Source organism: Dipteris shenzhenensis, chromosome 16 (genome assembly GCF_047967505.1).
Source record: "Dipteris shenzhenensis isolate YYH24624 ecotype China chromosome 16, Dip_SZ_1.0, whole genome shotgun sequence".
NCBI classification, from domain to species: domain Eukaryota; kingdom Viridiplantae; phylum Streptophyta; class Polypodiopsida; order Gleicheniales; family Dipteridaceae; genus Dipteris; species Dipteris shenzhenensis.
The window spans coordinates 22334992-22360175 of NC_141611.1; the positions used below are offsets into that span (position 1 = coordinate 22334992).

Below are 25184 nucleotides of genomic sequence, written 5' to 3' on the forward strand. Positions count from 1 at the left end.
TGGGTCATTTTTTTAACAGCAATTGTCTCCCTACTAAGTGACTCCCTCGCCCTATGTATAGCCCTCCTTGCTTTGTTCTTATCTAAGGTCTCATTGGATTTATACTTTATGTGGTGAACCCACTTGGTTCCTATGATCTTCTTGTTCTGAGGTTTGATCAACCTAGCCCTATGTATGGTTTTGTAGGATGGCCTTCATTTTTGCTTCCATGGCAGCCCACCACTCTAGAATTCCAACTTTCTACCTCAACGGTTCTTGGTTTCACGATCTTCTAAATCTGAATCATTAGAGCGTAGTTCACAGTTGGAGCTTGACTTTGAGATTTCCTTAAGTCGAATCGCTCTCTTGAATGTTTGTGTCTCCTGACTCCTCAAGGGTCTTTAAGTACCATCTTGTCCAGGGTCCATCTTGTTCGCTTAGGTACCTCTGACTCTGAATCTTCAATCTCTGGATCCTTTGTCTTCTTTTCTTGTGTAATAGCAAGCCTAGGTCTCTGAGGAGGAACAAGTGGAGTCTTGTGCAGCTGCTTGTGGCTTGGACTCTGTGTTCTTAAAAACTACATCTTTGCTCACTAGTAGCTTCTTTGTCTTTGGGTCATATATAGATTATGACGAAAGGAACTTGATGGGATCTTACGGGCAGCCTTTGACTCCTTGCTGTAACCAACAAAGATGCACTTCTTGTTCCCGGGATCTAACTTTGTTCTATCTGCTTTGTTCACATGTACATAAGTATCAGAACTGCAAACCCTCAAATGTTTTGTTCCTACGGGAGTTTTCAAGGACACGGCAAAAGCGATAAATGTCTCATCTATAGTTGGAAAATCCCCCATCTTCTTCCCCCGCTTCATTGAACTCCCATTTTGCCTGGCACATCATTGTGACTTTGAGGGGAAGGAAGATTCTCGGGGGCGGGGGGGGGGGATTTCAAAGTTCCAAAAGGATTTTTCGGAGGGACCAAGAGTTTTGGCGTAGACATAGGAGGATTGCTTGATACGGCTGTGAACTGCCACATGGACTACATCAACCCAAAAGGATTTGGGAAGCTTCTTCCCCCTCAGCATACATAGTCCCATCGTTGTGATTATTAATTCTTCCTCTCTTCACCCCGTTTTGCTTGGATGCGTGCGCAATTGTTAAACAAATGTCTCTTGATCCCATCTTTCTTGTAGTATGTGTTGAAATCCTCTGAGGTGAACTTTGCCCCTCTGTTGATTTGGAATGATTTCACTTTCTTTCTTGACTTTGGCCTTCTATTCCTTGAACTTATTGAATGTCTAAGGTTTCTTTGCCATGCCAAAGTGGAGGCAGACAAAGATGATAGGAATGAGCCACCCCATTGTGCAAGACATAGGGATTCCAGCAGCTACCCAGGCTGCTTCATTAGCTGCAGCAGGTCAAGGCTCCCACGATTCGATCGAACAGCAAGATCATAGTGCTTTAATAGCGTCAGTGTTAGCAGATTCAGGATCCATTTCCTCCGCCCCCCGACGGCTGTGACAAGCTCTCCTCCCCGTCCCCTCCTTCCTCTCCCCTCCACCGCCGCCTCCCCCTCCTACTGTTGCTGTCACCCTTACCACCCGCCCTCAAGTTGTCCGCTCCCCCTGCTCCCCCTCCCATTGAGGCATGGTCAGTGGTCTCTTCTTCGTCGGTCCGTCAGAGCCCTCCCCCCCATCACCCCCCTTGCTCTCTCCTATTCTTAGGTTGCGGCTTCTTCAGTGCAGTCTTAGTCGTCCGCTCCTCTGTAGGACATCACCTCGTCGCAGAATGCCTCTCTAGGAGACATATCTCAGCTTTCAGGACCAGGCACTGGGAAGCCTTTGCCTAGGGACTTCTAGAGGATAGGTCCCTGGAACTACCTGGAGGTACTTGATGCTTTTCCCCTCGCTCTGGAGGAGGTGATTATCATTTTGCAGCCCCGCAAAGGGGGCTCGATTGAAGTGGTTGGTTTCCCCACTCGCCCCTTCTGGGGGGTCAAGTTCGCCGCAACTAGTAAAGAAAGATGGATCCCTTTCTTTGTTTGATCTGAGGATGCAAAAGCTTAGTTTTCCCCCCCTGAGACACGTGGCAAAGGGTACACCACAGTTATCATCCGCCTCGGACCACAGATACACTACTCACAGGTCATGCATTGGTGCTTACACCACTGTGCAGCCAAATTAGGGACTGAGGTGTCCATGATGATGCAGTGGGCTCTCAAGGTAGGTGTGGAACCTGTTATGCCCTTGATTGGAAAGCACATGGAAGCTGACTACTCTTCACCTAAACCCCCTTCAAAATCTTAGGAATCGGATACATCCATGCATGCTCCTTCTCACAAGAGAGCTCTGTTTCCTCAAGCCTTTTCTCCATGAGCTAGATGCTAGTGAGTTAGAACGTGTAAGGACTCCATGGCCATGCACCTCAACAATATTTGATTGTTTACTAGGAGCTTTAGAGAGCAGTATCTAATCGTTAGCCAAGATCTTCAAAGAGCAATGGTTCGGAGGCCGGTGGATTTCCTTCTGATCTAGGAGCATATATTTTCAGCGGCAGATATGAGATGGCGCCATCATCTTTTGCCAAGCACATCCCATTGGTGGTGTCATAGAGCATGAGCAGGCAGCTAGAGATGTTGTTTACCGATCAGGCGCTTTCGGAGGCTCTGTAGGCACTGCCTCTTTAGAAGTGCCCGGGAGAGGATGGCTTGACATTGACTTTCTTCAAGTGTTCTGGGAGCACATTTGTACTCCCCTCTGGCGGGCCTTTTTGGAGATCTTCGACACTGGTCTTCTTCCTCAATCCTTGAGTAGGGGATGGATTTGTTTGATCCCGAAAGAGAGTGACAGAGCATACTTGCGCCAAGGGAGGCTGATTACCTTGCTGGACAGAGCCTACAAGATCGTAGCTAAGGTCTTGAGGCTACATCTTCAGCCTCATCTGGTGGACATCATTCACGACACTTGGATAGGGTTTGTCCAAAAACGCAGCATCTTGGACAACATCTTCACTTTTTGGGAGGTGCTTGATTGAGCCTAGGAGGTGTCCCGGCCTCTCGCTATCCTACTCTCTGATTTCGAGAAGGCATATGACAGGGTGGAGTGGCCTTTCCTAGAGGGCACTATGCAGCAGCTGTTCTTTTTCGATAAGTGGATCAGAGGAGCCTCGGCCTTGTATGCAGGTAGTTCCAATCAGATGCTTATTGTTGGGCACTCAGGCGATGCCTTTGCTCTCTCTTGCCCCCTCGCCCCTTTCTTGTTTCTTTTTGTGGTGGAGGCCCTAGCCTATTTTTGCGCTCTAAGGCCAGGGGCCTCACAGGGATGAGAATTCCACTCTAGTAGTAGGAGCAGCTGTTGGATTTAGAGTTTGCAGATGATACAACACCTTATGTGGAGGGCTCTGTAGAGAGCCTAGAGGCGGTTAGGGGGGCTCTGGCTACGTACTGCATGGCTTTGGGTGCCAGGATCAATTGGGCCAAATCAATGGGTTTCTTTACAACCACTGAAGAGGTTCAAGACAACCGAGATTGGGGGGCAGCCTCGGGCTTCCAATGGATCTCGCGGGGGTACTATCTCGGATGCCAGGTGGGCATGGAGATCTCCGTGGAGCAGCAGATAGCCCCGGCATTGGAGATTGTGCGGTGCAAGCTTCTCTATTGGAGCTCGGTCAAACTCTTTTAGTAGCCAGAGCCCTAGTAGTGAACCATGTACTTCTCGCCACAGCCTGGTATATAGCCTCTTGCTGGTGTTTTCACAGGGGCTGCATGGGGCAGCTAAGGCGTCTTGTACGCAATTTCCTTTGGTTAGGTTTAGACGGCACCCGGAATAACCGTGCTATGAGTGGCTTGGCAGATAGGGATCTTGCCATGGCCCAGGGGGGTCTTGGCATCATTGATCCAGAGATGCAGAGAAGAGCCCTCCTGGGCAAGTTGATAGTGCAAGGTCTCACTCCTGGGCCCAGGCTCGGAGCCCTGGAAACTCATGATGTTGCGCGGGTTACCCAGGAACACCCCCTGTACAGGTGGTCCGTGGCAGTCGTCTTTCAGATGGATATTCTAGCCTACGCCTCTCACAAGGAAGGGCTTCCCCTGAATCCTGATGAGAAGCCTGTTCAGAGTTTAGAAGTGCTTGTCGCTTGGTCTTATCAGAGCTGAGCCCACATGCAGGGAGGAGTTGACAGACAACCATTGCAATTTGCTATGGCACCCAAAGGTTTGGGACTCAGAGGGACGCATGCTTGGTCAGTAGACACATATCACTTGGGCACAATGGGATAGTGGCCCTGCGCACTCGTTTGGGATTTGGAGGCAGCTTCCTATGGAGGAGGATAGAGATCAGGCACTGTAACACATAAGAGGAATTATAGTCTCCTTAGTATTTTTTACTGATAGTAGTTTTAGCATATTTTATTAGGGCATGCCACGTTGCACTGTTGTCCAATAATGCCACAAATAGTTAGGTGTTGCCCCACTTCCCTATGCCCATAAAAGGGGCTTCAGCTATACTTGCAGGAAAGTTCCAATTTTGTAATTTATAAAAGTTCCACCAGTCGAATGTCCTGAAGCATTAAATTTGTAATTGTCCTGATGATCATTGATAATGCATCAACATCTTTCTGCATCCATTATTTGACATCATCTGGATCTGCCACGCGTGTTTCTTCCCCTGACACAGCTTCTGACCCTGTGGTTTCAATCCCCGTCCTTCAGTTATATCCCACAATCCATGTGCAACCATGTGACTCCGTGTCATTAACCTTCTAGATTGGATAGTCTGTTCCACCCGTCATCCCGTTGCACCGAATTTTGGAGCCGGCAGGTGGGATACCATCTTGCACCTGTGAGATTTATTGCAAAGGGAATCCTCACTTACAAATGCATGACCTTCTTGTCACCCCTCTACTAATCAGAAATCGCCTTCCTCTTTCAGTTGTATACACCTCGTGGCTTCAAATCTCACATTCGTTTGAAATGCTAGTCTCTCATCTCTCTCTTCCTAGCAGACCGCCATCTCACGGTTATCCAGATAAGTAACCATGCTTTGATACCATGTTAGAAGAAACCTAGCCACCTAGCTAGCTTCTCCATGCAGTGGAAGTAGGGATAGATATTTTGGAAGAATCTTGAGAGTAGAGAACGGAACACTTTAATCAGACTTCAAACTTTTATGTGTCCACAAGAGAACTCAGAATCATCAATTTTGGAGAATGACAACAGTAGAACAGTCGAAAATATTTTAAAGTATATTGCACAAAACTGAGCCAAACACTTCTAGAAGCTCACCATAGAGATCCCAAAACATGCATCAATTTGTTGCCCTGGATGCTCTTTCGTGAGCACATGAACTGCTCCTACTTCTGTCCTTGCACTCCTCAGGTTGCATACTCCTCAGTGAGCTTTAGTCACCATTTGTGGTGCAAGGTCCTTAGACAGCACCCTCCAGCAAAGATATGCTCTCCTACTGACTGTAGGTGTGTGCCAGGTGATGCCCAAAAAAAGGGGAGGGAGGCCCTCAAACTGAACTGATGATAGCTCCACAATGAGGCCTTTTATAGGGGAAGTACCCCTCCTGTACTGGCAGACTGGCCATTCTGTCAGCCCAACCTGTTTAGGGTTGGGACGACCTGACCTAGGACATAATGGCCCCACCTGCACCTAGCCCTGTTCAGGACTTCCGACTGGAAGGCTGTAAGTCTGCCGACTGGTTGGCTTCTCTGGCCTATAATTGGCTATGTACTTGCACAATATCCTGACCTTTTCTGGCCCTGTAACAGCCATCTAACATTCCTACCTTGAGAGCCTGTGGCAGCACCTGCGCAGTCCTGCACAGCAGCCACCATGACTGCCTCTCTGCAACACATCCCCAACCCTTGTGGATGCTCCAGGAAGACCTGTAATTGCTGCTGTATTGCTTGTACATGCTGACTGGAGTTCCATACCTGCTGTGTTACCAGACATACTGTTCTGGAATCCACACATCGTGCATGCTCCTCACAGGTTTGCCCTAATCCAAAGCCCTGTCCACCTCTGACAGTGGACCGTGTAGCAGACCATACCATGTGGCAGCCTACGGTACTGCCCACCTGCTTGCCTTGTGGATATCTTTCTCCACCTAGATTTTCCCATGTGAAATCCAAAACCTAATGCACACAGCAGACTCTCATGCTCCCCATTCCTACACTGGTACCATGTCCTTGTGCTTTCCTCATATGGGGGCTTATAGGTAGGTCAATGGATCTTATTTTCCAACAGAAGCAGGGAAGCAAAGGGAAAAGTGGAGGGACAGAAAGGAGAACAGAAGCAAGGGAGGCGGGCTACAAGAAAGGAGGGGCAAGAAAGTTGCTTTTTGGGGGGGGGGGGGGGGGAGATGGGGTAGCGACAAGAGGGGGAACAATGGGGGAGCAAGTGGCAACAGCAGAGTGTGGAGGCGAAGCAAGCAGGCAGGGAGGAAGGCTGTTTTTGTGTGTGAAGCTATACATTGTGAATAGTTGACTGCTGCATAGTTTTCTCCTCTCCCTTCCCTGAAGGATGGGAAGTTGAATGAGAGGGGAACTTATGCTTGGGCCAGAATTTCTCTTTTGAAAGATATCATTCTACATTTAAAATTTGAAATATTCTGAAAGGCAAAATGGGCAATGAGATGTTTTCATCAAAATGGCACCCATCATGGAGAGCTTGCTAACTATTCCAAAGTTTGCTGTTAAACGTTTAAGCTGTCTAAAGATTGATGCAGAGAGTTCTTACTATGTGATGAGAGTTCTTATTATGTGACTAGGATAGTGAATGTCATCACATTGGTTTGAGGGGAAGAATGTGGATCAGCATGTGTCTGAATATTAGCAGCTGAGCTTCCAAATGTGTATTTTGGTTTGGGTTGTTTCAGTCACACATTGTTTTCTTGCCCTGTTCAACAGGCACATTCCTATTTTCTTCATTTCACCAGCTGCTGAAGAGATTTTAGTCTATGCCAACACTGTGCCAGAATGGCTCTGTACTGCTAGACAAGAAAAGGTAGTTGGGTTTGTTTCACTTTCTGCAACAATACTGGTGCAAACAATTCGAGGCGTATAAAGCCTTCTGAACCCTTTTAACAGTTGTATGCAGGAGATGCCCTGTTTGGCCACGTAGAGCTCTTACAAGAGAAACGATTGCATCATCTTTGTGCACTTCATTCACCGGAATCAGTGTGCGAGGTCTTGCCTACAGTTTGGTTTTTGTATTGCACTCAATTTCAATAGCACTATGTATTAAATACTATGTGGAGCAACATGTGTATACAGGAATGTCTGGAAGGAACCCTGTATTGCCTTTGCCTCACATTGGAGTCTGAGGATGGGACCGGTTGTTCCTCTGCTGCATAAATGGCGCCAAGATCCTAATGGTCTTCTTGTTATAACACAGGTTAGAACACGCTTCTATCTGAGGAGATTTAGATTCCTAGAAATAAGTTCAGTAACCTGGATGATGATTTATTGCATCATGATGTGCCGGTTAGTTTTTGACAGTTTTTATGTTTTTTTTCCAATGGCTTCTATTAAGTAGGAAAAAATCCCCAAGGGAAAATGCTCAGGGCAAGAGTACATCAATGAAAAACAAATTACTTGAGTGGGTCAAAAACCTGCTCATCAAGAAAAGCCAATAAAGCTCTAACGTTAAGGCTAAAATGCCACCTCAAACCTGTGGTAGGTTCCAAGAAAAAGGGGAGCCTCTCTTCCCTCCTTGAGAAAAATAGTCCTCTTGGTTGAGGTCGCCTGGGAAGACCCCTGCATGTTCAACCAAACGGCCATCAGAGTGCGTACAGTGTGTCTAAATACTGGCCAAAGTGTGCGATGGGTGGACCTAGGAGTCATCAAGTGCCTTTGTGCATCTGCATCTCCACCATGCTGAAATGCTCGCAAAGATCTCCCAGCGATCAAGACTCAACTAAATGTTGTTGCACCAAAATGGCCCAAGAGGAGCGATGCCTCTCATAAAATATATGAGGGACCCAAGTCACGAAGAAGGGGAGGGAATAAAGGTACTAAAAAAGTCTAGCAATCCCCTTCTACATTAACTGCGCGTGTATGCAATGCCATAAAACAACGTTGAATGGACTTCTCAACAGAAAGGCAATGAGGGCAAGTAAGGGATAATCCAAACCTGACCTACACAAGCTCTTTGCAATTCTTCCATGAATGGAAAGCCAGAAGAAAAGAGTGATTTTTCTATTTGTGAGGGACTTGCAGAGCCTTCTCCAAAAAGATTTATGCAAGATTGTAGAAATATGTAAAACCCAACCAATGAGGAGCTTTGGTTGGCTTCTGGCCCCTAAGACTGAGCTGAAACCCCTTGCAAGTGCTAATTGTGGAGCAGAAGAAAGAGAGGCTCTTCTCATGGTTGCCCGCGTCAATCCACTACCACTCCCTAGCAAACACCATGTGTGGACACCTCCATGAAGTCAAATCCTCCAAAAACCCAATGGAATATATCCTCTGGGCTTGGGTCTAGGTACCAATTTGAACTCAAGAAACACCCAAAACTTTGATAGACTAAAAAAACGTTCACAAGGACGTCCTCGTCCCTTGGTGTGGATAACGTATACCCAGAGGGAACATAAAAAACCAAGACATCCCTATTTGAACCTCATTGGAGCCCTATCACCTGAAGTGGGATACTCGGCCCAAAGCCATCTAGGGTGATGGTAAGGCGTGTCATGTGTGAGAACCCAGTCCAAGGGTAAGGTTGCATTCATCTACTCAATCTTTCTTTCACCTTTTCTAAGGTGACTTACAACTGAAGCTTATAATCATTTGCGAGGTTTTTGAAATCCTTCCAAGAGCCCCCAGATGAAACGCGTCCTCTCTCCCATTTGGACCATTGCATGTGACTAGAAGCACTAGGAGGTCTGCCATGATCATCAAGTATGAGGTTGTTCCACATGATAGGGTGCCTATCAATCTCTTCCTATGCAGAGGGTAGAATTCTTTGAAGATTAATTTTGAGGTTGTTCTGCATGACGAGCTGCCTATCAATCTCTTCCTATGAAGAGGGGGGAATTCTCTGAAGATTAATCTTGAGGCTGCTCCAAGCTTTCAGGTTGGCAGCCATTTGATGGAGGAAAGAATCCTAACATATGTTGAGGTAAAGGTTCACGCGGTACTTTCTATTCAATCACCACTTGCTAAGCATCATTATCAATGATATTGAGGCTCGCCTCGTGTGTGGGAGAATCAAGGTCTCCCAAGCTCTCTAGATTTGGTATGTGCAGAACCATTAATTCTACGTTGAAAGCAATTCCTTATCGTGGCACCAACAAGAATAAATAAAACCAGGTTGTGGCCCACAATACTTGGTTAATAGATACCACTGTGGATGCATGGGAAAGTCTAGCTGAATTCCAAAGGAGTTTTCTCATGATACTCTCCAACACAGGACAACACAAAAGCAAGCTGCTGCGATGGAGAGATACCCATACCAACTTGGCAGCCCAAATATTTGACAAGTCAGCAAGTGAAAACAAAATTAAATCTGAGATGTCCTCGTTACTAATTTAGAAGCCATTTGGATTTGTTCCAATTGATATGTGCACTTGCTGTTGAACAAAATAAATCCAATGCTGTCTTGAAAGACGTGAGAGTCTAGGAGGTTGCATAAAGAAAAGCAGTAGTATCATCAGCATGCTCACTGTCATAGATCTCCTCATCCTGCCCCAGCACAAGGTAGTTTTGGAATGCATACAATAGGGAATTTTTCGTATGGTACAATATGCCACATTTTGTATAGTATGGTATGGTACGGAAATGTTTTTGTGGGTTGGGTGGGTGCGCGTGTTTTGAAAACTAAAATTTAAAAAGGGGTGTGGTTCAAATGTGTCCCCTTTCCTTTAAACGTATACCGCTTCAAATCAATTTGGCACTTGTTTGTGTACACTTGCTACCTCTTTCCTTTTCATCCTACCTCAATGTTGGTTCCTACCCTTTCCTATAGCCCACAATTGCACATCCTTTTCGTCGAAACTGTAGTCTCTCCCATGGTCCACACATCCTCGTAGACTGTAGAGTATAGATTCTTAAGTTGTGGATCATAGCTTTAGTATGCTCTACAATCTCGATCTAGTGATTAGTTTTAACTTTGAGCTTGTAGTTTCAATCGAGTCTCTTTGTGTATTGTTTAGTTCCATGGATGATGTATGTACGTCAATAGTCAACTATGGTAGAATCTACTTGATTGTTGATGGTGATTAATCAATGTATTCTATGGACTTGAGTCACTAGTATTGCCTCTCCCCTCCTTTCCCCTCCTCTCCCTCTCCCTCCCTTTGTTTTGGAAGTTAAAAACAAAGCCGGCGTACCTTACATCTCTTCAAATTTTGTTCATACAATGCAAGGTACTGGTACTCATGCAGTACATATAACATACTGTACCACCTTGCCTCAGGGGAAGCCTCATCCTAACAATGTCAGCTTGATGCTCATGGCTTCAGCCATGAATAAGTATAAGAAAGGGGCACCCTGTCAGAATCTAAAGTCTCTCTGCTCTGACCCCCTGATAAGCACTTTGCTATGGGATGAAAATCTGTATAGGGAGGAGACAAGCGTGTGAAAGACCAAAGCGTAGGAGGGTACCTCCAAAAAATTCCAATTTACTCTGCCATAGGCTTGCTCGAGATCCAAGAGTAGAGTGGCTAAACTCTAGCCAGTCTGCATAGCTCACTCTGAAGCCTCCCAAAATTAAAAACTGCTATGAAAATGCTTGGGCCATGCACAAACCCCATCTACGTATCACGAATAAGAAAATTTATGGACCCCTTCCTTCGGGATAAGATGCATGAGATTGTAACAACCCCCACATGGGGCACAGCCAGATTTCCTCTATATCCTCGAGCCATCCTACTAACAGAACATACTACACTGGACTCAAGGTGAAAGGTGCGTCACCACTCAACCATAGGCTCATTTGGACCACCCCTGAGCTAGAGGTCAGGCAACCACCGACCGTAGTCCATCCTAGGTAAGACTGCGCATCCAATACTACACAGCCCCAGTCAATCTGGCGTCGTTAGGGAGACACAGACCTGGACGGGTCTCTACTAAGCTGGGTCTCTCAGGAGGCCCCACTCCTGAGAATAACCCCAAGTGAGTAATGGCCCTCACTTATATGCATAGGGTGTCCTAGGTGTCTCAAGCCTAGGAACCTCTATTTATAGCGTATGTGCTGGGCACCCTACTTGTCCCAGGGTTAGGCACATATCCACGATTGTCTTTGAATGGCCTGAAGGGGGAAGAAGAGCAAGAGGGAGAGAGTGAGAGAGTGAGAGAGACTCCAAGTGTGCGGGTGTGAAGTGATGAGCCACACCACAAACTCATTAGTTTTATTAGGATTAGGTTTTACCCTATGACTGTCTTAAGAGAGTCATAGATGTCCTATCTTTAATAAAGGGGTGGCAATGTGCCTTTACCCCAACAACCTCCCACCTAAAGGCCAATGTGCCTAAAGGGGAGAAAAGAATAAAAATTACAGCAATATACAGTTACTGTATACAAGACCATAAAATAAGAATGGTCTTATCCTAATCCCATGATGTGGCGGCAATGTGCAAACCGCTCTGTAGGCAAGCTTTTAGTGAGCAAATCTGCAGGATTATCATCAGTATGCACCTTCACAAGCTCAAGTCGCTTGTCTTCCAGTACCTCCCTGATGAAATGATATTTCACATCTATGTGCTTGGTCTTCTGATGAAAGACCGGATTCTTTGCCAACATGATAGCACTCTGACTATCACAATGCAAAACTGGCATATCTCCTGTAATGCCCAAGTCTCCCACCAGCCGAGTAAGCCATATTGCTTCCTTGCAAGCCTCAGTGGCTGCAACATATTCAGCTTCAGTAGTTGACAGTGCAATGCATTTCTGCAACCGAGACACCCATGATATAGCACCTCCTGCAAATGTGAAAATATAACCGGTAGTAGACTTCGGTTATCTGCATTCCCTGCATAGTCTGAATCTGTAAAACCATGCACCAATGCATCCTGCTTACCATAGCATATGCACAAGTCTTTGGTACCCTTGAGATACCTCAAGACACCTTTCACTGCTTCCCAGTGCCGCTTGCCTGGATTTGCCATATACCTGCTGATGACTCCCACCGTAAAAGCAATATCCGGACGAGTGGCAACCATGGCATACATCAAAGAACCAACTGCAGATGCATACGGAACCTTGGCCATTTCAGCCTTATCATCATCTGATCTGGGGCTGTCCTTACTGCTGAGTTTTAAATGTGGAGGCAACGGGGTACTAATAGACTTCCCCCCCTCCATTTTAAAGCGCTGCAGTACTTTGTCAATGTACTCCTTCTGTGACAGAAACAAAAGTCCCTTGGACCTGTCACGAGTAATCCGCATGCCAAGAATATGATTTGCATCACCCAAGTCTTTCATGTCAAAAGACTTATGCAGTTGTTTCTTCAAAGCACTAATCTCATGCTGAGATTTACTGGCAATAAGCATGTCATCCACATATAGAATGAGAAGCATCAAACTGCCATCCTTTGCCCGTTTGGTGTACAAGCAATGATCGGTCTCACACCTATGATACCCTTGGGACTGCATGAAGGCATCAAACTTCTTGTACCATTCTCTTGGCGCCTGCTTGAGTCCATACAAGCTCCTCTTGAGCTTACACACAAGCTGCTCTTTCCCTTTAACAGCATATCCCTCTGGCTGACTCATATAGATCTCATCATGGAGATCTCCGTGAAGAAAAGCTGTCTTCACATCCATCTGACATAAATCCATGTCGTCATGAGCAACAAGAGCTAACACTGCTCTCAAAGTAGTCATCGTGACTACAGGGGAAAAGATCTCATCAAAGTCAATGCCCTTCTCCTGCTTAAATCCCTTGGCAACCAATCTGGCCTTATACCTCGGTAAAGCATTTGAATCCACTTTGACTTTGTAAACCCACTTGCATGGCAAAACCTTTCTGCCTGCAGGTAGCTGCACCAAGTCCCATGTATCATTTTGAAGTAGGGAGTCCATTTCTGACTGCATGGCTTTCTCCCACTTCTTTTTCTCTGTTCTTCCCATAGCTTCCTTGAAGCTGGAAGGCTCACCACAATCTGTCAGCATGATAAAATCAGCCACATTATTGGCTCCTGGAACAAACCTGGCAGGAGGCCGTTGTACACGGGTGCTCCTCCTAACAAAATGTTCCGGATTAGGCTGCTGTCCAGCCTGTTCGTCATGCATGACGGGTGGCTGTACCACCATATCTGGCTGTTCTACAGCCCCATCTGCTGGCATATCCAGTGGTGCATCATTGGCAAAATTATCTGGCTGATTTTCAGCCTGTATACCCTCTTGAACAGGGTTATCTGCAGCAGCCTGCTGCTGCATATAAATGGGCATTCTTTGCTGTCCAACATCATCATAAATAACCCTCCTGTATTCCACAGGTTGCACGGGTTCCTTGTGTACGCTATCCTCTTTAAAGATGACATCATTGCTGCGTATAATCTTCCGTTTAACGGGATCCCATAACCTGTACCCCATTTCACCTTCGTCACCATAACCCATAAAGATGCATCTAGAAGACTTTGGCTCCAGTTTGGTGCGCAGTTCTTTGCGTATATGAGCAAAGCACTCGCAGCCAAATACACGTAAGTGCTTATATGAAGGTGGCTTGCCAGACCACACCTCTTCTGGCACTTTCAACTCCAAAGCCTTGTTTGGCGACCTGTTAATAATGTGAACTGCTGTTTGCACGGCTTCTGCCCAAAAGCCATGGGGTAATGCAGCATAAGACAACATACATCGAACCTTCTCCTGAATAGTTCGATTCATCCGCTCACTTGCACCATTTTGAGATGCATTATGAGGGGCTGTGAGTTCCTGTTTGATGCCCTTAGCTTCACAAAACTGCACAAAAGCATGTGACACATGCTCACCCCCATTATCGGATCTGAGGCATTTCAGCCTACGACTTGTCCGATTCTCAACCTGAGCGACAAACTTCTTGAAAGCATCTAAGGCATCGCCCTTATGCTTCAAGAAATAGACCCACACTTTGCGTGTGGCATCATCAATGAAAGTAATAAAATATTTTGCACCCCCTAGTGATAACTGTGGCATCTCACACAAATCAGTGTGCACTAGATCAAGTGGTGCTCTATTCTGGGGAGTTCTCCTCTTATGAGGAGTCACAGAATGCTTGCCAAATATGCAATGATCACAAGTAGGCAAATCTGAAAAAGAAAGAGACGGCAGATAACCCAAACGTGACAGTTCTTGCATTCTTTAACAGACATGTGTCCCAACCGGCTATGCCACAATGAAACCTTTGGCAGCTCGGTTATGGCAACAACATGATTACCCACACTGGAAACATGAAGAGGGTACAAGGTATCACTCTTAAAACCCTCAGCCACTACAGCCTGGCCATCAGTAATCACCCATTTGGAATCCCCAAATGTGGTGTGGTAACCACTGTCATCCAATAAGCCAGTGCTAATCAGATTTTTCTTGATTTGTGGCACATGGCGGACACCATCAAGCATGAATATGCGTCCATCAGGAAATACTATCTGTATACTGCCAATCCCTGCAATCTGACATGCATAGTTGTTCCCAAGATGAACAACTCCATGAGTACCTGTGTAGGAAGTAAACCACTCCCTATGAGGAGTAACATGAAAAGAAGCACCTGAATCCAAGAGCCAGGTGTGCATATCATGGCCATCAATAACCAAAGCATGTGCTATTACATCAGAAGAGCATAAAACATCATGTATGTCACTGTCACTGTCCTCTGCTACAACATTCACTGCATCCAAGTCATCTGCCTTGGCCTTGCCTTTGCCTTTGCTTCCATTGCTTGCATCCTTTGTTTCAGCCTTCTTGGCTTTCTGATCCCGTATGAACTTGAAGCACTTAGACTTCACATGTCCCTTCTTGCCACAATAAAAGCATTCAATATCCTTTTTGCCACGGGACTGATTGCGGGATTTGGACTTACTAGCAGATCTCCCCTTCTGCTGAGTCCTGCCTCTATCCTGTACCTGCAAGGCATTTGAAGACTTGCTGCTCGCATTATTCTTCCTGCTCATCTCCTCCATAAGGAGAGAACTCTCTACATCAGCATAAATAAGAGTGACATTCGAATTTGACAGGGTGGTCTTGAAAGTGTCCCAACTCTCAGGGAGGGTACACAGCAAGAAAGTAGCCTTGAACTCCTCATCAAGATTCAATCCCTGTGCAATCAGTTGTGTAAAGATGGCATTGAACTCACTCAAGTGTGAGGTCATAGCTGTACCTTCCTTCATGCGAAGATCAACCAGCTTCTTCAACCAATAAACCTTACTGGCTGAGCTCTTTTGGGCATACAATTCTTCTAGCCTTTGCCATAGACCATAAGAGGTCTTTTCAGCCTGAACATTGAACACAAGAGTGTCAGAAATAGTGAGCATGATAGCTGCCCTTGCGGACAAATCAAGTTCTTCCCAGTCATCAGCTGCCATGTCAGATGGCTTGACACCCTTCACCCTTATGGGCTTAGAAATCTTCTTTAATAGAAGTACATTCAAGCACTGTTCTGCCCATAATGCATAATTGTGTGCTTCTTCCAGTTTCTTTATGTTCAGAATTGAAGAATCACTTCCCCCTGATGCCATATCAGATAAGGAAAGTATCTGACTCACTGGAAGTAAAAAAGACTGAATAAAAATTCTGATTTCTCAGAAAAAACCTGCTCTATCAAGAGCCAGGAGCACTCACAATAGTGCTGTTTTTTACTGTCAGGAAAATCTGCAGCAAAACAGTAAATGTCCCTGCAAATACTGTACCTTCTGACACACTGTACCGTGCTCAAAGAGGCATAAACAGTAATTTCAGAATGCTGCAGCTGCTCAACAAGTGCTTAACAGTGCATAATCAGCTGACAAGGCACAAACACTGCTGTAAACACTGCTGTACTACTGTCAACGATGGACAGTTAGGGACCGAGTAAACTCGCCCTGGCCAAGCGTGGCTCAACTGAGGTTCTCTGAGTTTTGCACAAGAAATGTGACCTGCAAGAAAATGTCACCTCGACACTGCGGAAATCGAGGTAAATGTGTGCTCTCTGGCACCACACTACCTCAAGGCATACAAAGCATCAACTACCAGGCAAAAGCCCTATGATCTGCTCACCCAGAAACTGAGATTCAAGCCCAGTAAAAGCATAAAAGTCCTCTGCAAAATCAAGGCATTTCCTTCACGAAAAACAGATAACTGTGCAATCAACCACACACTGTGGTTCTCTTCTCCTCAAGCACGAGGTAAATGAAGGTACTTGCTGTACTTTCAAGAAAACACAGTTCTGTGAACTGAAAGATGATCCTGAATCAAGAGCAGAGAGCTCTTTCTCCTTCTTTTCTTCCCACAAAAAAAACTGCCTGCTGTACTTGATGTACCTTCGCAGTGTACGGAATCCCAGAAGAGGGAAAGAAGAAAAAAAAATTTCGAAAGTTCTTCCCTTGATGCAGCTCCCTGCAGGTGTGGCGGCTTCGTCCGTACTGTACGGACGCCCGTCGTACGGACTGCCGTACGGTCGTGTACCTGTAGCCTGTGCGACGCCCGAGAGCTTAACAGCTAGCAGCTGCTGGCGTGACGCGGCGCCGCCCTGCTGCAGCTAGTAGCTGCTATACAGCCCGCGCCCAGCTCTATGCCCGCGCCCGCGCCCGCGCCAGCTCCCGTGCCCTGCTCGATGCCCACGCCCGCGCCCGCGCCCTGATCCGTGCCCGCGCCCGCGTCCGCGATGCAATGCCGTCGCTGCTCGATGACCGTCCGTACGGATGTACGGACGACGTACGTTCGTACGGCGCTGTCTGACCTGCTGGCCAGGTAGAGGTCGAGGGGGGTGGGTAGGCAAGGGTAGAGGGAGAGGTGGCTCTGATACCAGTTGAATGGCCTGAAGGGGGAAGAAGAGCAAGAGGGAGAGAGTGAGAGAGTGAGAGAGACTCCAAGTGTGCGGGTGTGAAGTGATGAGCCACACCACAAACTCATTAGTTTTATTAGGATTAGGTTTTACCCTATGACTGTCTTAAGACAGTCATAGATGTCCTATCTTTAATAAAGGGGTGGCAATGTGCCTTTACCCCAACAGTCTTGACCTCTCTACACTAGCCATGGTTCTATCCAGGCGTGGACATAACATTCTCCCCCCCTTAATCTGAAACCACTCTGTGCTTTTCAACACTTTAAACCAAGGAATTTATATGCTGTTTTTACAGACTTTTCAATATGCACATAGATGCAAGTTGAAATGGGAGATTGCATGAATAAGAGCTTGCATAACTGAAATGAACTTTAGAACAACATATGAGAGATATATACAATTGCACTTGGGTTGAGGGCCTAAGACGTCCCCCCCCCCTCCCCCCCCCCTTTATCCAGGCTCTTTTATTGCTCAAGTGGAGATACAAGAGTAAGGTGCAATGCACCTTACAAACTTAGACTTAGACACGAGAGAGAGAGAGAGACAGAGAGAGAGAGGACAAAGACACAACTGCAGAACTCAGAATGCTCAAGTTGGGGCATTTTTTTTCCCGTCTATACAAAATTTCAGTTTTCAGTTTGCAGTCTATTATTCCTGTACAGCAAAGGGGAATTTGAAGTGTGATATACTTTTGGAGTTTTGGCGTACGGAAAAAATTAAAAAAAAAAATCTATTTTCCCTTTTGAAAGAATGGAGGCAGAGGGACAAGATTCCAGGGTAAATCCTGGTGAATCTAGAGCGCGATCTACGCAACAAGTGTCCCACCACACAGCACCTACTATGGTGGGTAGGATTTCTGTGCTGGAAGATGCCTTACAACTGATCATGAACCAACAGCTTCAAGTGAATGCTGGTCAAAATGAACTTAGAGGGATGGTGCAAGCCTTGTCGGCTAGACCATCTAGAAATGAAAAGGGCAAAGCTCCAGTAGAGCTAGAGCCCAGTATACACTCGTCGGAACGTGCGAAGGTCAAGGTACCTAATATTGCCAATTATAGACCGGAAAAGTACGCTGGTCGGATGACCGAGCGCAGTTCTGATGTGATCGAGGTTTGGTTACACAAGTGGAAAGAAGCCTTCGCCATTTGTGAAATCAGATCTGATCTAAAGAAACCCCGCGAGACCACTCACCTGTTTATTGAGGCAGCGGATAGGTGGTGGATAAAACAACAGAAAGATCAGGTTGCCCCTACCACCTGGGAAGGGTTTAAGGCTGAATTTAAGAAACACTTTCTTCCACCTGACGAAGAGTCCCGAGCTTGGGATGCCTACAGAAGCCTTCGCCAGAGGAATTTGTCGGTGGCAGAGTACACTGACAAGTTCAAGGAATGCGTTATGAAAATAACAGACCCTCTCCCTATGTCGGTTCAGTTGAAAGACTATATCTATGGACTGAACGACAAGATTAAAATGGAAGTTCGGGCTAAATATGTGACTACATTAGATGAATCTATTGCAGTAGCCCTGAACTATGAGGATGCCAGAGGCAGACCTAGTGGGTTTGTGCAGGCAGGGACTCAGCATGAGTACCCGAGAAAAGGGGGATTTCAGAGGAAATGGACTTCAAAGGCAAGTGTCTCGCAGCCAAGTGGCCAAACCAAGCAGGTGAAGCCGGTTGAGGGACAAGCAAAGACAAGTACCACCGTTGGGGTGAAAAGAAAAGTAACTCCAATGGTAGCCCGGGCTTGGTCAAAGTCCTCGTTGACCCCTGAGCAAAAAGAAAAAGCTAGAAAAGAAGGATTGTGCTTCGGTTGCCTTCAGCAACATCAGTGGAAAGATTGTCCACTAAACAAAGACCGTCGCACGGCCAATATGATAATATCTGAATGCGATGCGGAAATGCAGGAGAGTCCCAATGCGGAACATATGCAGAAGCAATTGGCGGGACCTTCTCAGAGGTTAGTACCTGTGTTGTTAAGTGTGTCTGTTACTAAGTTAGTAAGCGGTGCACCCGATAACATCCTTTCAAAGCCCGCAGCAACGGGATATACGGTTTTCGATGAGCCCGAGTTGATTAAAATGAAAGGGCAAGTAGGCAATCATGATGTGATTGTATTGTTTGACTCAGCGTCAACGCACAATGTAATTAACTCGAAGCTTATTAAGAGGCTCAAGTTAAAAACTAGTCCGTCTGACTATGCTTATACGGTCAGGATGGCGGACGGAAGTTCAACTGAAGTATGGGACCAGAGGGTTACCCAGTTGGAACTTCGAATACAGGACTATGTTGAGAAGCTGGACTTTGAGTTGACCAGGCTTGCTCACGCAGATATAGCCCTAGGCATGGCTTGGCATTTTTAGAAAAATCCAGCCATTGATTGGAAAAAGCATATTTACCAGTTCAAGATGAATGGGGTAGAATATGTTTTGCGAGGTGAAAAGGATTTACCTTGAGGACCATTGATTTCAGCCATGGAAATTCGGAAGACTCCGAAAGAGTTTCTGTGTCTGTGTATAGCATCGGTAGAGTCGATTGATGATGCATCGGCTAGCACTGAGGCTACCCAAGATGGAAAAATGGCCGAGTTGGCTAAAGAGATATCGGAGAAGTTCTCTGATTATTTTAGGGATGAGTTACCTTATGGATTACCTCCAGAGCGGAATGTTCAGCATAAAATTGAGCTCATCCCAGGAGCAGAACTTGTAAATAGACCTCCCTATAGATTAAGTTTTACTGAAGAAGCGGAGGTACGAAGACAATTGGAAGAATACCTCAAGTTGGGGCAGATTCAACCAAGTTTCTCACCTTTTGCTTCGCCAGTGATATTAAAGGAGAAGAAAGATGATACTTTTCGCCTCTGTATAGATTACAGAACATTGAATAATATCACTATTAAGCACAGGTATCCGATGGCTCGGATCGATGATTTGCTAGATGCATTACATGGAGCCGTAATTTTCAGTAAGATAGATCTTAAGTGTGACTACCATCAGATCCGTATTAGAGCCAAGGATGTGCATAAAACCGCTTTTAGAAGCAGGTCTGGACATTATGAGTTTTTGGTAATGCCCTTTGGACTTACCAATGCTCCAGCTACATTCGTCATGCTTATGAACGATTTACTACGTCCGTATATCGGAAAGTTTGTAGTACATTTTATTGACGATATTCTGGTATTCAGTAAAAGTATTACTGAGCATCACGAACATTTAAGAATAGTGTTCAGTACTTTGAGGAAAGCCAGTCTTTATGTAAATAAAAAGAAAGCTATACTGTGTATGGTAAGACTTGAATATTTAGGATTCATAATTACTCCTGAGGGGGTAGAAATGGATCCAAAGAAAGTGGCTGCGATACTGACTTGGCCAATCCCTCAGAGTTTGACCGCGTTGCGATCATTCTTGGGATTTGTCCAATTTTATCGACAAAGGATATTCTGAAACAGTATCGCCATTGACTGATCTGACCTCAGATAAAGTATCTTTTATATGGGGACAGAATCAACAGGAAAGTTTTAACACCATAAAACAAGCTGTGGTCTCAGGACCGATGTTAAAAATAGTTGATCCCCAGAAACCGTTTTTCCGTGAAACCGATGCAAGTGGCATTGCGGTAGGAGCAGTTCTCCTCCAAGAGGGAAGGCCAGTAGCCTTTGAAAGCAAGAAGCTTTCTCCCTCTCAACGAAATTGGCCAACTCATGAATTAGAGTTGTATGCTTTTGTCCATGCTTTGAAAACATGGAGACATTATTTGTATGGATCAGAGTTTTATGTGGATGTTGATCATGATACTCTAAAACATTTTTGTAAACAACCTGACTTGAGAGGCCGCCAAGCTAGGTGGGTAGCAGTAGTTTAACTTGACGATTCGGTACCGAAGAGGGAAGGATAATAAAGTTGATGATGCGTTGTCACGCATTATGTTTCACGGTATTAGAGAGTGCTCTAATGACCGAGATTAGAGAAACTCAAAAGGTGGACGAGTTCGTACAGAGCCTTTGGCCTAAGACTCATGTATTAAAACCCGGGGAAAAGGATGACCTGGCATCCAGAAAAGGCCAAACTTATGTAAGATATGCCATAAGGGATGGTATTCTGAAAAAGAAATGGCAAGATAGTAGTACCTAATCAAAATAATCTCAGGCAGAGAGTCATTCGACAATGCCATGATAGCCCATGTGCTGGACATCCAGGAGTCGAGAAGACATATGATCTCATGAAGCGAGATTTCTTTTGGCCAAAGATGAAAAAGCATATTCATGAATATGTGACACGTTGTTTTTCGTGTCAGGTAAGTAAGGCAGAACGGGTGAAGCCACCCGGACTTTTACAGCCCTTGGAGATACCACTAAGTAAGTGGGAGAGCATTTCCATGGACTTTATTGTAGGACTGCCTACGACACAAGGTGGGTATAATTCTATCCTTGTGGTGGTTGATCGTCTTACCAAGATGGCTCACTTCATTCCAACTAGAGAGTCTGTTAGTGCCCTGCAAGTAGCGGATTTGTTTATTAGACATATATTTCGTCTGCATGGATTACCCAAATCCATAGTGTCAGACAGAGATGTCGAATTTACCGGTCATTTTTGGACTGCGGTATTTGAGACACTAAGGACTGAGTTGGGAATGAGTAGTGGGGATCATCCAGAAACAGATGGTCAGACGGAAAGAATCAACCAAATTTTAGAGGATATGCTTAGAGCATATGTGTCATTGAGGCAACATACATAGGACAAGTGGTTGCCATTGTTAGAGTTTGCCTACAATGATAGAAAACATTCCTCTATAGGGTTCAGTCCGTTTGAGTTGAACTATGGTTATAGGCCAGCGAATCCAACTATAGTTGAAATACCTCAGAAAGTGCCTAGTGCCGCGAACTTTGTGGTTCAGATGCGGGAGATGCTAGCACTTGCGAGAGCTAACATCCGCCAAGCTATGGATAGAGCTAAGGCGTATGCGGATGAAAACCGATCCGCTAGAGAATTTAAGGAAGGAGAAAAAGTTTTTCTCAGAGTTCCTTCGCACTCTAAGTCTTTGAGTGCAGGAGAGTGTGCTAAGTTATCACCTCGATATTGTGGGCCATGGTTAATTCTAAAAAGAATAGGCAAGGTAGCCTATAAATTAGAATTGCCACAGGGTTGTAAGGTGCACCCAGTGTTTCATGTTTCTCGTTTAAAGAAATTTTTGCATACAGGTGACTTACTAATCGAAGGTGTTGTTTTGTTTCAGGAGATAGAGGATAATGCAAGACGCAAACCAACAGGAATCATGGACCGAGGAACAATGCAAGTGCGCAATTGGAAGATACCCACGGTGTTGGTTGCATGGCATGGTCTACCTCTATCAGAAGCTACCTGGGAATCCGTATACGAGTTACGGAGAGTGTTCCCAGATTTCATCATCGAGGACGCTGATGCTTGAAGAGGGAAGGAATGTTATGCTCTAGCCGAGATAGCATGACCTCGGAAAGATCGGTGGGCATTTTCCCTTAGAGGACCGACTTCGGTAATATTTCATGTGCGTAAATTAAATGGTCAAGGGAAGTAACTGCCAAGGTCCTAGGTGAGGGTGTATTGGCATCGACTAGGTGGTTCTGAGTGCTCAGGCCTAGGTGCACCTAAATGTGTAAGAATGCCAAGGGAAAAATGTTTTAATTGTGCCCCAAGAGAGGGGTAAATGGTGTACGAAGCTAAAGGTCTAAAATGATGACATGTGGCAGGAGGGAACCATCTAGGGATTTGTGGGCTTGTGGATAGGCATGAAGAAAATGAATTACGTATCTTGTGTGCATGCAATCCATGAGATAGGTTGGGAGGATAATCTGGATGCCATCGCCTGTGATTGTGCCCGTGATTCGAAGGAAAGAAGGCAGAGATTAGTATTGATTGTTTCAATATCGCTTGAACCCACATTAGTTGCACAATCTAGATCTCTAGAAGAGGGAAGGAAATCACAATGAAAAACTGAATTTCAAACCATAAATCTCAGATTCAAGCTCTCTTTCTCATTGGTTTCCTTGGTTAATGTGCCCTTGGTGTCTTTGCAGCCCCTCTTGCTGGAATAGATGAAAGCTTGGGGCTGGAGAGAGAAACTCAGAAATAGGTGTTTCAGGCTAGAGAGAGAAAATTCTGCTGTAGAGAGAGAAAGCCTGGCAGAGGAGAGAGAGAGCCTGCAGCACCATGAAGAGAGCAATGGAGAGAGGCTGGCTGCACCAAGATGGAGAGGGAGAGGGCTGCTGCACCAAGGAGGGAGCATGGAATTTGTGTAGGAATGAGGGGGGGGAAGACCTTCTTTTATAGGCTCAGCCCCACCCTGTGCCCAATTAAGAATGGGGACTGGCCCCCCTTGGATTTTGGGACAAGTGGTGCCATGGTCCATGAATGGCCCTCCACATGTCCCCACAAGCTGCCATGTGTCTCATGAGCTGCCACATGGCAAGGCTGCCATGTCAGCATTCCACCTCAGCATACCATGTCACCCAAAAACCATAATTTTTCAAAGTTGTCAGAATTGAATTCTGACTTCACTGTTGGGGTCCTAGCAGGTAGTCCTATACATTGATCTACTCTAGAGTATGTTTTGAGCTTGTTTTGTTTGTCGTCTTATCTTGTATCTTGATGCCTCTTGGCATGTTTCCTGGGTCACACCCAAGACCTTGTGACATCCTCTTCGATGGTTGCTTGGTCTACAATCTGTGCATTTGATTGGTCCCAGAAGTGGGTACTCATGTGGGGTGTGATTTCTGATGTCCCTCTTGGAAGAGGGCATCCCTCTTATGGGTCATTAATGCCCATAACCCCAGGCAAGGGGGTCCACCCTGAAATGCTAGACCTAGCCCCCATGACCTAACTGAAATTGTAGGAAAACTTTCATTTACTTTTGCAAAACATGCTATTGAAATTGAAATGTAATAGAAAAAAATTACCAAGCGAGGCGATACAAGTTTGCTGAGGATGATATAATCGGGGAAAGTTTGAGACATAAAGCCGGGGAACTGGCGTTGAAGAGAATCAACCCTTTTCCCAAGTGCTATCCTCATTAGAACAGTCTTTCCGCTTAACCTTCAGCTCTGGAACAGTCCTGTTCCGAAGTTGTTGTTCCCTAAAATCCAGAAGTTCATGTGGTACATAAGTGGATAAATCTTCCAATCTTATGAGTTAATCCTCAGAAACCAAATTATCTCTAGCATGCAAAGTCTCTTTTAGTCAACTGACATGAAAGACTAGATATACCCGAACTCCATCAAGTAGTTGCAGGTCATCATTTATATTTTAAAAGATAAAAAACACATTAGCGATGAGATAGTTTGTACATAGGTCTGGTGCGCATTACTTGAGAATCTTTTGGGATTCGCAAGTAAATTTGCTGACCTTCTGAGAAAACTTGAGGTGTCCACGTCTGATTAGCATAGAATTTGCTCTGTCTTGTTGAGCACTCCTAATCCTGTCCTTAAGCCAGTCCTACCACAAAATCCATGGAAATACTTTGTCATTTATTCTCAGGTATTTCCAAAGGATGCAACATGGCACCTCGTCTAAAGCGCTGCGTTTTATTGATTTGGCATTGTTGACAGCTTTGAACGTACTGTTCGACATCAACCTTGAGCTTCTGCCAAAAGAAGGTTCTTTGGAGTAGATCCAAAGTCCTCTATACCCCAGGATGACCAACACTAGGACTGTCATGACATTCAAATAAGATATGACGTCTCGTATCCCTTACATCGGGTACATAGACCTTACCCTTTCGGAAGAGCAAACCATTCTGAATGGAGTACTCTTGAATCTTACAGGGGCATTCCCAACTTCTACGTTATCCTAGACACTTTGGAAGTATGCATCTTCCAGATAAAGGCCCGTTAGAGAGTCATAAAGGTCTGACTGGATACGAGTGAAGCACGGTTGACTCACGCTACCGATCTTGCTCAGAGTTTCTGTTACCTTATTGGTAGACTCCTTTCGATAACAAACTTAAAATCGAATTCATGCATCAACTCTTACCACGGAGCTTTCTTGCCCCTTAATTTAGTTGCATTGCAAAAATATATCACGAAGGAATTGTCCACGTAGACCACAAAAGTGGAACCATATAGGTAATGTCTCCACTTTTTCAATGCATGAATAACGGCCTACAACTCTTTCTCATGCATAGGCCACTTATACTGTGGCTCAGACAGCTTATTGTTCTCAAAAGCTACTGGTCTACAATCCTGGAACAATGTTGCTCCAATGTCATAGTCATTGGCATCCGTTTCA

General features: G+C 45.4%; 1 protein-coding gene across 1 annotated transcript in view; it reads left to right on the forward strand.

Annotated features, from left to right (window-relative positions):
* The window catches only part of LOC147892695 (integrator complex subunit), a 97077-nt gene that overhangs the window by 49668 nt on the left and 22225 nt on the right, over positions 1 to 25184 (forward strand). Inside the window, exons 5-7 of the mRNA XM_087387187.1 lie at positions 6891 to 6987; positions 7071 to 7162; positions 7257 to 7377. Of these exons, the coding sequence (XP_087243313.1) occupies positions 6891 to 6987; positions 7071 to 7162; positions 7257 to 7377 (310 nt within the window). The remainder of the gene's footprint in view (positions 1 to 6890; positions 6988 to 7070; positions 7163 to 7256; positions 7378 to 25184) is intronic.